The sequence below is a fragment of the Mirounga leonina genome, unplaced genomic scaffold (assembly GCF_011800145.1).
Source record: "Mirounga leonina isolate KUSES-001 unplaced genomic scaffold, KU_Mleo_1.0 Mir_153, whole genome shotgun sequence".
Lineage (NCBI taxonomy): Eukaryota > Metazoa > Chordata > Mammalia > Carnivora > Phocidae > Mirounga > Mirounga leonina.
The window spans coordinates 17,023,517-17,039,301 of record NW_023270387.1 but is presented as its reverse complement, the minus strand read 5'-3'; the positions used below and the strand labels follow the sequence as shown (position 1 = coordinate 17,039,301).

The 15,785-nt window shown below is 48.9% G+C and overlaps 1 protein-coding gene across 2 annotated transcripts in view; it reads right to left on the bottom strand.

Annotated features, from left to right (window-relative positions):
* Nucleotides 1-3,880, bottom strand: part of SORL1 (sortilin related receptor 1) — a 154,232-nt gene extending 150,352 nt beyond the window's left edge. Inside the window, exon 1 of one of the 2 annotated variants that reach the window (XM_035009158.1) lies at nucleotides 3,494-3,880. In XM_035009158.1, coding sequence (XP_034865049.1) covers nucleotides 3,494-3,769 — 276 coding nt within the window. In that variant the 5' untranslated portion in view covers nucleotides 3,770-3,880. The remainder of the gene's footprint in view (nucleotides 1-3,493) is intronic. The other variant, XM_035009159.1, reaches the window with a different exon arrangement.
* Nucleotides 3,881-15,785: the final 11,905 nt, after the last annotated feature.

Here is a 15,785-nt window from a genome sequence, read left to right as displayed (position 1 = left end):
CGCCGTGATCCTCCTTATAAATCCCTTTTTTGTAACTTGGATGTGCTTCCTACCCTCCAAGCTTCTCTTCTTCCAAGTGGGCAGTCGGTCCACAAATATTCATTAAGGGCCTCCCAAGTGCCAGTCACAGAGAAGAGAAAGGCTTGATCCATGCCCTCAAGGAGCAAACAGGGAGAAGAGACAAACAAGCAATTATAACACAGGCTGTTAGTGCTGTAACCAAGCTCAAAAGAACTCTTCCCACTGGAGCCTGGGAATCCTAGGAGATGTTCCTTGGATGCTGAAGAAGAGAACAGAGGTTCTGCAAGCAAAGACCGGAGTGGGGAAGACCATCTCAGGCAGAGGAAAAGCAAGCATGATGATACAGAGGCATGGAGTGAACACAAAGTCAGGAAGAAACTCAGTGTGGCACGAATTATGGAATCCCCCTTCTTGGACTTGGCCCCTTTTAGAAGGGGCTCAACTTCTAAACTCTGAACTTGGGCAGAAAAGTCTTAATATCTGATACCAACTTGTTTTCGCCACTATTACCAGACTTTACTATTACAAACATGTCTGTACGGAATCATGGCAGAAACCAGTCTCCCACGTTAGAGAACGTGAGGACGACTATGATCACAAGAACCGTGCCTAGTTTACTCCATAGGTTAGTGGAACCAAAGAAAAAGAACCAACCGACATGCCAACACAGGGCTCTTTAGCTGCAGTTGGTACCTCCCTGCAAAGCCCTCCTGGCTCCTCCTGGAAGCTGGTGGCCTTTAACAGCACCCCTCCAGCCTCTCTGGTCAGGCAGCCTCTGCTTCCAGCCCTAATCTGCGTTGCCAGGCAGCCTCTTAACCTCACTCAGAGGTCAGAGGGCAAGAAGCTGCAGAGTGTCTGAGCCCACTGACCTTAGCCCTCCATCTCCGGTGCCTTCCCGTATCACAAACCTCTAACACCCCACTGTAGAGCTACAGCTGCTTTATTGTGTCCACGTGTATTTGCTCCTGTCCAGCACATGTCTGTATCTCCATCTGTTTTACCTACTCCTTACATTGTAAACTTTCCGAAAGCAGGGATGAAAAATTCCCCACCCTCCCTCCTTGGCACGCCCATCTCTATTCAGAACCACACTCCCTTCAAGCGATACTGTGGGAGAACATTGCAATTCCTTAAGTTTTAAAAGTTAAAGGGGAGGGGGATGGAATGGAACTTGGCTTAGAGCTAGACGCAGAATGGCCCATATAATTTATAGCCTGCACCCTGACACTTGAGAGTGAAGACAGCGCTCTCATAAGCAGCAGGGACAACTTATAAACTAGGTCTGGCCCAGGGAAAACAGAGGCAAATGGTCACCCTTGTTAGAAAGGTCATTCCAAATAGAAGAGTTATTCCAGAGCTCCAAGAGGGGCACACCGAACTCCTTCAGTCCCTGACTCTTGTGCCTGAAGCCTAAAGGGGCTCGTGGCAGAAAGCCCACGACCAGGAAGTTCTTCCTTCTGTCTAACTCAGATCCTTAAAGATTCAAGTTGATCCCTCTTTTATTAACCTCAGGGCCTCAGAGAAAACGCTGCCCTGGGCCTTCAGCCTTGGTAGGAATTCCTCATTACGAGTTCGACTGCTAGCTCTCCATCCTTCAACTGAACCAAATTCAATCTGGCTGGCTCAGAAATAGAAAAGCCAAGGGTTTGGGAGTCGTTCCCAATGAGAACACAGTTCATCTTTAATTTGACCCATGTCCCCAGAAGCCCTCACAAGCCAAACCCAAGGAAGAAATGGTACCTGTATGCACACTGTTGAGACTAGGATGCTCTGCCCTTATCCAAAACTACCCCTGCAGGGGACCTGAGCTCCAGGAAGAATGGACTCCCACCCCTCCCCGCTCCCAGCCCCCAGAGAGCTGACTCAAGCCCACGGCAGAGCAGGGTGGCCGGGAAGACTCCATGACCAAGGCAGTCCCTCTTTTTCCCTCCCCTACTCAACATCAGGATGCTGCTATCCTGGTTGAGAGCAAGGACCTTGCTGTCTTCTTTTCCACATACAAAAAGAAGTCTCTGATGGGGGTGGGGAGGGCAAGAAGGTCGGGACCCACACACAAACAGAGCAGGCAGGCTCCAGCAGCCTTTGCCCACAGCAGTTACCTGCCCCTCAGCACACGCTCTTTCCCAGGGCCTGGTAGTAGATGGAAGTCAAGTGCTCCCACCCACTTGCCACCATCCCCTACCCCCTAATTTATAGCCATTTATTTTTTATTTTAGAAAAGAATTATTTAGGGAGCATTGTATAAAGAGAGGGCAACTATTTGATCACCCAAAGGTCACTGAGCCAACAAAAACTAAACAGGCAACCCTGCCCCACGTGACCTTGGGCTAGTCACTTCGCCTCTCCCGGCTTGCGTTTTTTTCATCAACAAAATGGTACAATCAGTGAGATGGTTTATAAGGTTCTTCCTAGCTCCAAGAGTTGAATATTTAAATCTGTGTATTTCCTGAAGAAAGGGCTAAAGAAAATCCGTGTAGAGAGGCAGAATTCAGACTAACCTTTTAACTTCTGCTTTAACTGGTAAAATTTTGACTCTAGAAACTGTGCAAATTACCATCTCCTCTGGTCCCACTTTTTCTTTCCCACTGACCTTCTAGTTTTGCTGATGTCAATCTTAACCACAGGGCTCGGAGTCTCATGAGGCAATAAGCCGGTCAAATCAATTTTGCCAATGCTGATACTAACCCACAAACTGGGTCTGTTATTACTAGCAGTAAGTCTGGCCATAAAAGTGAAATTCATGTTACTTATGATCTAATAAGCCCATTGCCTGGACAGAAATAAATCACTTACTGAATAACAATGCCCACCAAATTCTTGCAGCCTTTCAAATCCCTAAGTGGCATGAGTTAATATTCTTGTCCAAAAATAAAGTCAGTATCTCAAAGGGGAAGGTGGAATGGATAGACCCCCCCCAACAAACAACAACAAAATCCAGCCCTTACACACACACACACACGCACACGCACACGCACACGCGCGCGCCTCTTGCTCTGACCAGACCAAGATAGTCCCGCTTTCAGGTTTGCCCACCTTAACTGTGGTTAAAAATGGTTAAGTATGGAGTCCCCCTCCCTTTACTGCTTTGGGTAAGTATACTGCAGGCTACTCGCCTCCACTGCCAACTGACGGTACACTAAAGAAACCCCGTTTTTCATCCGCATGTAAAATGAAGCTGCACCCCTCCTCTACCTGCTGGAAACTACGCGGGTGTGCACACACCCTGGGCAAATGGGCACTGCACCCCGCGAGTTACCTGGAAGGCGTTTGCTAAAATCGACAGAAAGGAGGAAAGATCAATGCAATTCAAGTGCGGACGGTCACACTCCTGTGGGGGGGAGGGGGACAAACGCAAGCCGGGAAGTCCCCAGCGGTGCCTGCACCTGGGAGGCGACCGCATAGGATGGATGCGGGGCTGGGGAAGTGCGGGGAGAGGAAAGAGCTGGGGGAAGGCGGGTGGCCGGCCGCTCACCTGTCCGTACACCTTGATGGGCTCCGGCTGCAGGGCAGCGCTCCGTCTCCTCCGGAGCGGCTTCTCGTCCGCCCCCCGGGGCCCCCAGCGCGCCCACAGCCGCAGCTCGCGCGGCTCGCCCTGCACCACGCGGAAGCCCCGGTCCTGGGGCAGGGGCGCGCGGCCGCCGTGCAGCGTCTGCGTCCACACCTCGCACAGAGCCCCGGGCGGCAGCAGCGCGACCAGGGTGAATAGGAAGGGGAGTCGCGACTCCCTCCTGCTGCTCCGTGTCGCCATGTTCGGGCGAACGCTGCCGCAGGTGGCGCCGCCGCCAGGAGAGAATGTGCAGCGCGAGGCCGGGACGGCGGCTGGGCCGGGGCCGCGCGCGCCGCTCCCGGGGCTCCAGGCCGCCCGCGCCGCTGGGGCCGCCCCGCTGCGCCCGCCGCCGCCGCCGCCGCCGCCGCCGGGTCCCGCTCGGCTCGGCTCGGCGCGGCGCCGTCACGTGTGCGGCTCGCCAGCCGCGTCCCCTTCGCGCACTTTCTGCGCTCGGCGGCCTCGGCGCGACTCGGGCCCCTCCCCCGAGCGGGGATGGGGAAGTCAAGGCAGGGAGCGCCCGCCGGGGTGCGTCCCCATGCGCGCCGGCGGGCGCACCGCGTCGTCCGCTCTGCGGCAATCGAGAGTTGTGTTGGGGCTCGCTCGTCTTCCCCGGAGTTGGTGGCCTCCTCTGCCGGGTCGCATCGAGGTCGTCCTAAACCGTGGCGGGTCTCCTTTCCTGCCTGCAACAGCCCCGGGTCCCGTGCGGCCGCACGCCCACCTCCTCCGGCCCCCGCCGCATCCCCACCTCCAAGGGAGAGCCGCCGGAGCCGAAGAAAATTCGCTCTGAGCACGCAGAGCACAGCAGCGGGCAAATCAGAGCGCGGATGAGCCCGCCCCCATTGTGAAACTCACACGGTTTCTACTACTGTGGGCATCAAAAGGTTCTTGACGCGGCCGCAGCCAGAAACTACCCCCGATCAAGCTAAAGTGCCCAGGGCCCCAGCGCAGTCACTCTGCCCCCTGCACAGAGGCAGTAACAGCAAGGGTACATCTGGCAAGTGACTTGCCATCCCTGGACAAGTGCACGGCTATACAACGGTTCCTTGCACAAGTGGATGCCTGTGCATAACCCAGGGCCCCTGCGCAGTGGCTTGCTTGTGACCCTGCAGGGTGACCCAGCACTAAGCCACCCTACCCTCTCCTGCAAAAGGGACATATACACGAGTCCGTTCAGCCTGCGGTCAACACCTGCTGCAAATCTTCTACAAGCCTGTAAAGCTTGCCACTGGGGGCAGGAGGGACAGACACTCAAAGAGTGAGGGGGACCCACGTTAACCCTAAATTCAGCTTGAGGACCCAGACCCTCTCTGAACCACCAGATACTGTTCCTACAGTGGGAATTGTGAGGCACACCCAAGGTAAATATGTTTTTGCACGTTTGTAGGAGCCGCCAAGCCTATCCAGGTGGCCTATCCTCTATTCCATTTTATATTTCACTGTGCTCTGGACTCAGATCCTGGTTTTTGATAAGACTAAAGACAGAAAAAGGAGCAGGGCTAAAGGTGAGACTGCTTCTGTGGTTGTACAAGTCCTTGGTTTCAAGGGAGGAGGGGGTGATCAGTTCAGTTCCCCCAAAATGCTCCTCGTTCTCAACAAACCACAGTTGCTTGATTTCGCCCCATCTGGAGCCCTCTCTGGTTAGCTTGGCAGAGCCCCTTCCCCTGCCCAGCACCACTTGCCAAAGGAGGGACAGCCTTTCCTCACCTCCTTGAACCCTGTGTTCTGCCACCCCACCCCCACCCCACGCCAGACTTGTTGGGGACCTGGCCTCACATTCTGCAGTCCCCTACCTCTTCCCAGCTCCAGTTTCCTCCCCGAGTCAGGCTCCCCACCCCCCACTTTCTGTCTACCTCAACATAATCATAGAACCACCCAGCTCTCCCCACCAAGCAAATCACTTATCCACTGGGAAAGCCACGGAACCACTACCAGCTGCCACTCTCAATCTAGACCAGCATTGTCTTGTCAGAACCACCTTACCGGGAGTGGACCATCCTGCCACCTCCCGAGACCAAGAGCAAAGCCGCTGCTATCCCCATTTAACCCCTAAGGGAAAATGAGAGGACCATGGCTAGACTCACAACACCCTGCCGATGATTCAATTATTGTTTCTGCCAGCGTATATTTCGTGAGAACCATCTCTGCAAGAGCAAGTGTCAGAGTCCCGGCAGAAAACAAAGGCACTTGTCCCCTAAGCGTGGATTTGAAGATAAAGGGATGCTTCCCCCCACCCCCCAACCCCAGGCACAAACTGCTGGTTTGAGGTTCAGATGGCAATTTGCAGGGCCAGCTACTTGCTGATTTTTATTTTGATATGCAACTTGGAAGCTGGAGGCCTGGCAAGAATGCCCAAACATGGTTAATTTACTCCTTGAAAGCCCTCCTCTGTAGTCATTATCTACATTTGAGGCCATTCTAAAGTGGATAATCGGGCAAAGTCTGAGACCATGTGTGCCTCCTAACCACAGGGCATGGTGGAAAATGCACTGAATTTTGAGTTAGGAGAACTACTTTCTAACTTTGAGGACTCTGTCAAATAAACTCACCAAGCTTCAATTTTCTTATCTACAAAAAATAAAGTCATCTTAATCCCTATCTATCACTCAGGATTGCTCAGAGTATCAGATAGAATCACAGAGATAGAATAAGTACAATTGTAAAGGCCCCAGATAGAAGTATTACGGGCAGGTGCATTGGAGACAGGCATTCTAGTCCCAGCTTTGCAACCAAGTGGTCATGTGATTTTTGTCCTGGTCATCTCGCCTCTCTGGACATTGGTTTCTTCATATGTGAAATGAAAGGAGATCTTGCAGCCCTGATCGTTCCCAGCCCCCTTCAGGATGTCCACCTGAGCGTGAGATAAGAGTAGCTCCAGGTGAGGCCACCCAGGATAGGGGTCAGAGCTGAATTGTGCAATTAAGCAGATGTTCCTCCTAGCTTCGAACCCGGATCTGGGTTGTAAATAAGCCAGCACTTCCTCCATGCCTCCAAAATATCCTCAACATTGGGGTGGGAATGTAGACAGAGGCAGTTCCCTCATCCCCCTCTGCCCCAACGTGTTTGGCCTTGCTCTTGATCCTGTGCAATATCATGAGGGAAATCAACATGCATGGGAATTTAATACTAGACTCACAGCTGTATAGAAAAGACTTGAGCTTTTCATCAGACTTTAAACTGCCCCCCTCTGTCCTTCTGCCCATCCTAGGCGATCCTGAGCTTCGGCTGGAGATAAAGCTAGGCAAAAACCACCCAGAGGTCTTGGGGTCCCACATTTTTATCCAGATGGAGTCACATTTAAAGTAGTTAACAAGGGGGCACCTGGGTGGCTCAGTCATTGGGCGTCTGCCTTTGGATCAGGTCATGATCACCGAACCCCGCATCAGGGTCCCCGCTCCGCGGGAGGCCTGCTTCTCCCTCTCCCACTCCCCCTGCTTGTGTTCCCTCTCTCACTGTGTCTCTCTCTGGCCAATAAATAAATTTAAAAATCTTTAAAAAAATAAATTAAATAAAATAAAATAGTTAACAAGGCCAGCCATGAGGAGAAGGGAAAAAAATCCCAGAAGCCTAACTGAACTTCTTTTTGTTCTCTTTCTCCCCTCATTACCTTCCCAAATACCAGGATCTATCTGCTCATCCTCCCCACCCCCACCCCCCAGGACTACCCAACTCCTATTCCTTCTCCAGGTTCCAAAGGCCTCCCTCTGCACCCAGCCTAGGTTACAGGCCCTCACACTAAGGTTCCAAGTTCCCCGTGCTCTTTGATGCTTCCTCTCTGGTCATATTAGCTTCATTGAACTTCATTTTCCTCTCAAACCACAAGCAGCAGGAGGCTAACAACAGGCTTGTCTTGCTTATGTCTGTGTCCCCAGTGCCCAGCATAATCCTGGCACAGAGTTGAGTGCTCAGTGATACTCACAGAATGCATGTGGATGAATGAAGGGGAGGGATGACCCCCCCTTTGCCTTGTGGTAAGGGTTTAGGGCAGTTAAGGCACCAAGGCAGCTGAACGTTAGACCTTTTTTTACCACCATCTCTCCCCCCCTCACCACTTCTTTCTCCCAAAGTTGGCTTCTCTGAGTCACAACCAGACCTCAGAACCACTGGAACAGAAAAGGGACCCCCCCCAACACTTGGGAGTGGTGAACTTTATCCCCCCACACATCACTTTAGCCAAATAACTATTATTCACCTCACCAGCCAGGGTAAGATAGAAATACCCTCCTGCCCCAAAGAAATAACACTTTCTTCTGCTGTTGCCAAAAATTCCTTTAGTTAAGGCAAAGTCTGGAATAATTGATGGGGTTGAAAATCGGATGCATCGAGAACATAGAACAAGTAACTTAGATTCACACTCTAGAATAAATTAAATTCAAAGAGGAGGTTCTGGAAATAGGAGTAACTTACTTTTGCATAGCAGCACTTTCCATTTATTTGCATAGCATTATAACAACCTTATCTATCAAATGTCATCTCTCAGCAACTGGTTCAAGTGGGCCAAAGCGGGCATTATTGACACCCCCATTTCACAGATTTTGAGAGTGAAGTCTCAGAAAGGAAGGTTATGTCACTGGCCCAAAGTCACGCAGTTTGTGAGAGCTCGATTCAAACCAGGCTCTCTGACTTTTTCTGCGGCGGCTGATTTCCCTGAGGCCGAGAGAAGAGCTGGTGTTTCTGGTCCCAGGTTGAGTAAGGCAGTGAGAACCAGCACAGACAGGGGAAGACAAAATTGCTCAGGTCCTCAGCCCTCCCTCTGCCAGGCCCTGCTTCAACCCTCCGGCAACCAACACCATCCTCCCCAGGTGCCTAGCAGAGGTGTGGCGCTCATTTGCCTTACTTCCCCACCTCAGGCCCATGATTGGGCCACAGGGAGCGTTACGTTACAGAGTTCCCAAGTCAAATCCTGTTTGCTATACTTTTTTTTTTTTTTAAAGATTTTATTTATTTATTTGAGACAGAGAGAATGAGAGAGAGAGAGCACATGAGAGGGGGGAGGGTCAGAGGGAGAAGCAGACTCCCTGCCGAGCAGGGAGCCCGATGCGGGACTCGATCCCGGGACTCCAGGATCATGACCTGAGCCGAAGGCAGTCGCTTAACCAACTGAGCCACCCAGGCGCCCTGCTATACTTTTCTAGAAAAATGTAATGAGGGATTTTGTTTTGAATTTTCAAATGAGGGATTTTGCTTCAAAACCCATGAAGGAGCACAGGTTTTAAGAGACTGCCCTCAACTTCTGGTTCCCCTGATTACCTAAGGGTCTTGCCTTGAACTCTCTGCAACTCAACCTCTTGAACTTTTACGACAAGAAAGTATTTAGACCTTTCTCACAAAGCCTGTGTAGCAAAAATATAGAAAGGTTTATTATCGTTATGTAGAGACAAGGACAGAATCTCCTGGGAAATTATCTCCTTCTCTATGAATCTGGAATCAGACTCCCCTTTCAGGGTTTGGACTGAAGGGGAGGAGCTAAAGTTGGAGATTCTTTGAAAGCCCCTGAAAAATTGAAGATCTTTTTGGCTTTATTCAATGATTCACGATTCAAGCAGCATCCCATCTAGCAGAAAGAAGCTCCAAAGAGCTGCACAAAATAAAGAACATACAGGCAGAAGGGGGCAGGAAGAGGAGATGATTTATAAAAGCAAAGAATGGATTACTTGGTGGCAAGGTCTCCTTTCTTTAGGGGACAGCAGGGGTCTAGCAGGCAGATTACCTTACAAGTGCTGACCAGATAATTCCAGATTGACTGGTTTACGAGTCCATTCCTGGGGGAGACTGAAATTATAATGGATATTAAGTCTAAGTTGGGTGGCATGGAGCTTAGCACAAGTGACTCCATTTGGGGCCTGTTGTCTTTTTTTAACAGTACTTACCTCCTTTTCTAAATATAAGTAGGTCTTTGGACCTATCCCCCTGTCTTGCATTTAATAGATTATAGGCTAGTGAGTTCAAAAGAATGGCTGAGGGCAGGGGGTGGAATGATTTCGAATTACTGCTCTAGGGAGACCAAATTTCCCATCCAACTGGCCACAACAAAGGATGCTAGAAAGATAGTGGAGGGTCCTGTCAGCACCAGGTGAATGAGCCTAGCCAAGAACAGTGAGTCCTTCCATTGTAACATACTTTTATGTATGATGCAGTCATTGCTGACCACCTGATGATAGGGATGATAGGGTACAATTGTCTGGAGAGGATCCAGCCACTACCTGCAAGGAACTTGAAGAAAGTGAAGACAGATAAACAAAAATAGCCTAATTTTGTGAATATGGTGTGAAATTAAGCAAGGAAGCCATTAGACTGAAGTGGTTCTAACACTTGGGCGGCTTCTGTGAGCAAACCAAACCCTAAGCCTGTAAATGCTTCAAGTTTAAGAAATCAGAACCTAAGGATAGCCCATCACAAATAGCCAACGAGACTTTAGGCTGTAGCCAATCAAATAATTACCTTTTTTTTTTTTTTTTTTTTTGCTTCTGCACCTTCTCTACTTATTTTCCCCAGCTCCTGTCAGAGAAGCATTCCTAACCACTTATGGGTTGGCTCTGCCCAATTTGAATTAATTTTTGCTCAAATAAACTTAAAATTTGTCATATGCCCCCAGTTTATCTTTTAACAGAAAAAGCTGTGCTTTGGGGAAAAAAAAAAGATCAGTGTGTTTGGGAAAGGTGAACTGGGGAAGACTTTGTGGAAAACAAACCCTTTTGAAGATTTTATTTATTTATTTGAGGGAGAGAGAGAACATTAAGGGAGGGGAGAGGGGAGGGAGAAGCAGGCTCCCCACTGAGCAGGGAGCTTGATGCGGGGCTCCATCCCAGGACCCCAGGATCATGACCTGAGCCAAAGGCAGAGGCTTAACCAACGGAGCACCCAGGTGCCTCGAGAACAAACCCTTTTGAGCAATGGTATCAAGTGTGTGTATTTGAACGTGTGAGGATGTGGAGGAGGGAGACTGCAACTGCTGTGTCTAAGAGGAGCAGGAAGTTATTTTATGCATCTGAGGAAAATGAGGGAAGACTTCAAGGAAGACAGGCAGCAAGTAGGGTGTGGGTGCAAATAGGCAGGGTGGTGCCGCAGGAGGAGGCTGGGAAGGCAGGGGCCAAGGTGTGGGGAGAGCAGGACCTGGAATGGAGCACCTCATCTTACTCATGTCAGGACGGTGGTGCGGGGTGATTTGTGGATGCCACACAGCCAGGGAGGCCTGAAGAGTGTCCTTCCATCCCCCATTCCACCAGGACCACAGCACATGCTCCAAACCATCACCTCATGGGGTACCTGTTCCCTGCCATGGGATCTTTCCCAGGGCACTACGGATCCTACTTCTCTCTGCCTGCCATCCCAAAATCCATCCCACTGGAAATTCTATGTGGTGTCATCAGCTGAACTAACACCTGTTATAAAGATCATTCCCACCAGACCCCAAACTGCAAGCACTTTTAATGAGGCCCTGTATAAAGGAATACATTTTCTCAGAACCCTTAAACAAATTACATTAAACCCTCCACACCAAATAAATTATTGAAATGGTGATTAGCGTTCGGATCATACCAACAAAACTACTCAGGGGCAAATGCATTCTCATTTGCGGTTGGACCCAACGCCAGTGTTACAAAATATCCCAACCACCTAAGCTGAGAGCGAAGTGAAAAATCCTTTCTCTTGCCATGGTTATTTAAACAAGAACTTCAGTGCTAAATTAGCAGTGGATTTTTTTCGTATGAATTTTCTTTGCATTCTAACATTATGTAAATGAAAAATCCAACGAAGTGCAAATTAAGACTATTCTTAATTCTAAAAGGCCTGCTATTCTGTGATCATGACGCCATAGAATACTTCTCTCAGTCTGCCAAGCATGGTGTGTGGTTTCTACCCCCCCTTCCCGCCCTCCCCCACCTGCTTTAGTCGCCTGCCAGCAGGGGGGCACCTTCTGTGTCCCCTTCTTCCTGCCCACTAAAGTCGGATCTGACTCTCCACCTCCCTTCCTCCTCGTGATTTCATCTTGGCGGGATCATTTGATCACATAAAGGGAACAAGATGTTGACATGCGCCTACCCTGCTTCGGGGAACAGTGCGAGGGACTTAAGACAGTTTGGACACTCAGGAGCCAGCTCAGCTGCATTTGTATCCCAACTAGATCATTTCGGGCACCTTCTCAAAACCTACTTTTCTTTGCTTGTCAATGAATTGCCTACCTCTGCAGGTTTAAAGGATTGAATGAGATTATACATGTCGAGGGTTGGGCTCCAATCCTGAACATAAGACCTGATCACTCAATGAGACCTATTGTTATTTGTGAAGAGTTCAGGGCAGATGTTGTTGCCAAATGAATTTGTGCAGCATTCAGCAATTGTCAGTTTGTTATTCAGGTTTATATGTGTCCCTTCGACCTCATTCCCAGGTGACACATTGCTATAAAAGCAAGTCTCAGATCAGTCTCTGTCACATGCACACACATTTCTTAGCAAACACACACAGAGGCGGTCAGGACAGGCCCTACTCTCTGGGCCTCTCTCTCAAACCCAAGGCCCTTGCAGGAACACCAGGACCCCGGGAAAATGCAGCAAGGTTCTGAGGCCGGTTGAGTCTACCAAACTCTTGGGCACATCGGGCAACAGAGTTTCCCATTCGGAAGAGGGACAGAAGACCAGATGAACACCACCATTGAGCAAAACTCTGGGTTGGAGTTAGCATGCCATTTGTATGCTGGATTCTTCTTATAGCTTGTCCATGCAAGCTCATTCCAGCCAACCACCTTTCCAAAACAGCACTGATTTCACCGGTGGAAAACTATTTCTAATATCCCTTATGCTAATTCATGCATCATAGGATTCGGATTTAAATAAAGACGTTGCAGGTTCATGGCGGGGGGAGCCACCTCTGCAGTCAGCCATGGATCCGTGAGCACCCTGGTCACACTTAGAGTATGGATTCCTGATTGGGACCCTTCAAATGTAAACTATATGCCCCCACCGTAGATTAATTTACACACATGTACATGACACTGTTTATATGAAAGTCTCTAAAAGTCAATTACGACGGTATAGCAACTATGAATAAGGAAAAGCTTCCAGTATCAATGGAACAGGAGAGGAATGTAAACGATTGTGATTTTGTAATAAGAAATGCATATTCGGTCTTCGTCCCATTTCTGGCACAGAGCTCCTAAAACCTTTGGAATTTCCTAAGTGACAGGAGTCATAAAGGTGTCCTTTATTATTCATAACAAACCCTGTTCAAACACCCCAGAGTGTATGTTAATGAAACGAATTTTGGAAAGGCCCTAGGTCACCTAAGGACAGGGCTGGTTGCCAGGGGAACCAACCAAAGTCGGAGAATTGGAACTTTCAGTCCCACCGATTGTGGGCCTGGAGGTTAAATCATCGCCAATGGCTAATGATGTCATCAATTGTGCCTATGGATGAAGCCTCCATAAAAACCCAAAAGGTTGGGGTTCGGGCAGCTTCTAAGCTGGTGAACATGTGGAGATGTGGAAACCCCCGGAGAAAATTGGGAAGCTCCACCCCCCCATACTTGACCCTATGCTTTCTCTTCCATCTGGCCGTTCCTGAATTATATCCTTTTGTAATAAACCAGTAACCTAGCAAGTAAAATGTTTCCGTGAATTCTGTGAGCCAATTAGTCAAAGGGATTAATTTGTGCAGCCAATTAATCAGACCTGAGGAGGGGGTCGTAGGAACCTCCAACCTACAGCCAGTTGGTCAGACGCACGGGTGACAAACTAGACTTGCAGTTTGCATCTGAAGTTGGGAGTTGCGGCCATCTGAACCCTTCACCTGGGGGATCTGATGCTATCTCTCGGTAGATAGTGTCAGAAGTGAATAAACTATTTAACCAGCTGGCATTACAGAATTGCTCCATGTGTGGAAACCCCACATATCTGGTGTCAGAAATAATGGAGGGTATAGCGTGAACAAAACACCTCAAGAGTGTGTTTCTCCTTTAAAACTCTAGATCTTCCTTCAGTGGGTTTGTTCATGCCCGTCATTTATTAAAGATACTTCAGCCTAGACAGTGAAATACTACCTCTTAGTTTGGGCAGCACCCCAGGGCAGTCATTTGCCCCAATCAGGAATTCATTCCTAAGGGGGGTCAGCTAGCATGCTAATCAGCCCCCACCCGGAGGTGGCCATTACAAGTGTTTGGGTTATTTTAGCTCAGTCAATACCAGTGATTTTTTTTTTTTTTTACTAATTTAGCATAACAAATGTTAAAAATGGATTTTCATTAGTGGCCTATTAATTCGCTTAATGAGTATCAAAAATAGGCTCTCGTTAGTGAATTCAGAAGTATTCAAGACATAGGGCTTGTCACAAATATTTTATAGACATACCTGTCCACCACAGGAACAGGTAAACAGGTGCAGGGATGTACCAAGTCCTTTAGCCACAGAGACGGCAACAGACTCTTGTTCTCTACATCATTGTGTGCGCTTGGGTCTGAGGATTGTTGCCTGTTAGCAACTGTAAGTTTAACTTAATGTTGCTTCTGGGATGTTGTATCTGCAGCTAGTAAAGCACGTTCGAGTCAAGTTTGATAAGATCACCTAAAAAAGAGGTGAGACTTAACCTGCCCTGTTTCTAATAAATGACTAATGAATGTCTGCACGTGTGGCAGAATCTGCCATGTGATTTGCTGTCATTAAAATCTGGCAAAGGAGGCTACTGGCAGTGTTTTAGTTTGCCCAGGGCCGCCTTGACAAAATGCCACAGACAGCTGGGGGGGCGGGTGCTGAAACAACAGAAATGTATTTTCTCACAGATCTGGAGACCAGAAGTCCAAGATCAAGGTGTCAGCAGGGTTGGTTTCTTCTGAGGCTTCTCTCCTTGGCTTGCAGATGACTGCCTTCTCGCTGCATCCTCATATGGTCATCCTTCTGCGCATGCCTACCCCTGGGGTTTCTTCCTCTTCTTACAAGGACACCAGTCATAACGGATTAGGGCTCACCCTAAAGGCCTCATTTTAATTTAATTATCTCTTTAAAGACCTTATATCCAAATGTGGTTATATTCCCAAGGTACTGGGGGCAGGGACTTTTAACATATAAATTTGCCAGTGGTCCCAGTTCAGCCCATAAGCGAACAACTAACCTGTATGCCTGCTCTAACTTGGCAGCCACCCTTATCTATTAAAAGAAACTGATGATGAGGCATAACCAAATTGATTGAGGTCAATTTTGACACGTGGTTATAGAGTGGTCAGAAAACTAGGGTGAGGTTAGGAGCAGTGAGTCACACAAGGTTCTCAGGATCAGTGCATGAGCATGGTAAAATTTCAGCTGCAGGCCACGGAGCATTCTAAGCATTCAAACCCCTGGGCATTCTAAGGCCCAAAATGATGGCCTTAGACAGACAGTTGATTTCTCACATTAGATGGTGTGTCAGGCTTGCTCTGCAAAGCTGTCAGGAGTTCAGGCTCCTTCTCCCTGGTTGCTCTGCCATCCTCGGGTGCCTCCTCTGCGTGGTTTGCGATGGCTTACGGGCCCATGTTCATTCCAGACAGTGGGAAGGAGGAAGGGCAGAAAGCCAAAATGCACACATCACTTCTGCTCACATCCCCATGGCAAGAACTTGGTCAGATAGCCACACCTACCTGCAAGGGATGCCAGGAGGTAGAGGCACTGGTCTGAGCATCTGTATGCCCACCTACAAATCAGAGGTTCTCTTCTCCTTGGGAAAACCATACTGGGAAATAACCAAGAATCCCTTCCGAAATTAGAGTAGTACTGGAGAGAGCAGGGCTGAGAATCCACAGCTAATCTTCAGTACTGGTGCTCTGGTTCTAAAAACGTTGAAATACTCGCATATCCACTGGTAAAGAGTCACTACTCTAGGCCCTGAGCACCACCCCCAACCTCCACTGTCCCAGTCACCCTGTCTCTCCCCCAGGACACCATGGACTTCCTCTAGGATCCAGTAAATAAATGATTAATTAATGTCTGGTCCACCAGGGGCCCTCCAGACCCTGATCCTGTCCAATGGCCTGTGTCCCTTCTGATAAGTCACTGCCCTTGTTTTATTGATTTTTAAGTATTTCAAATATAACTGGTGGGAGCAATGTCTAGAAATAATATTTTATGAAAAAGTTAAAGAACTAGGGATATTTAACCTGAAATGGAGATTTGGCAGGAGGAAGAGCTCAACCGTCATCTTTAAACATTTATAATAGGACACCTGGGTGGCTCAGTTGGTTAAGCAACTGCCTTCGGCTC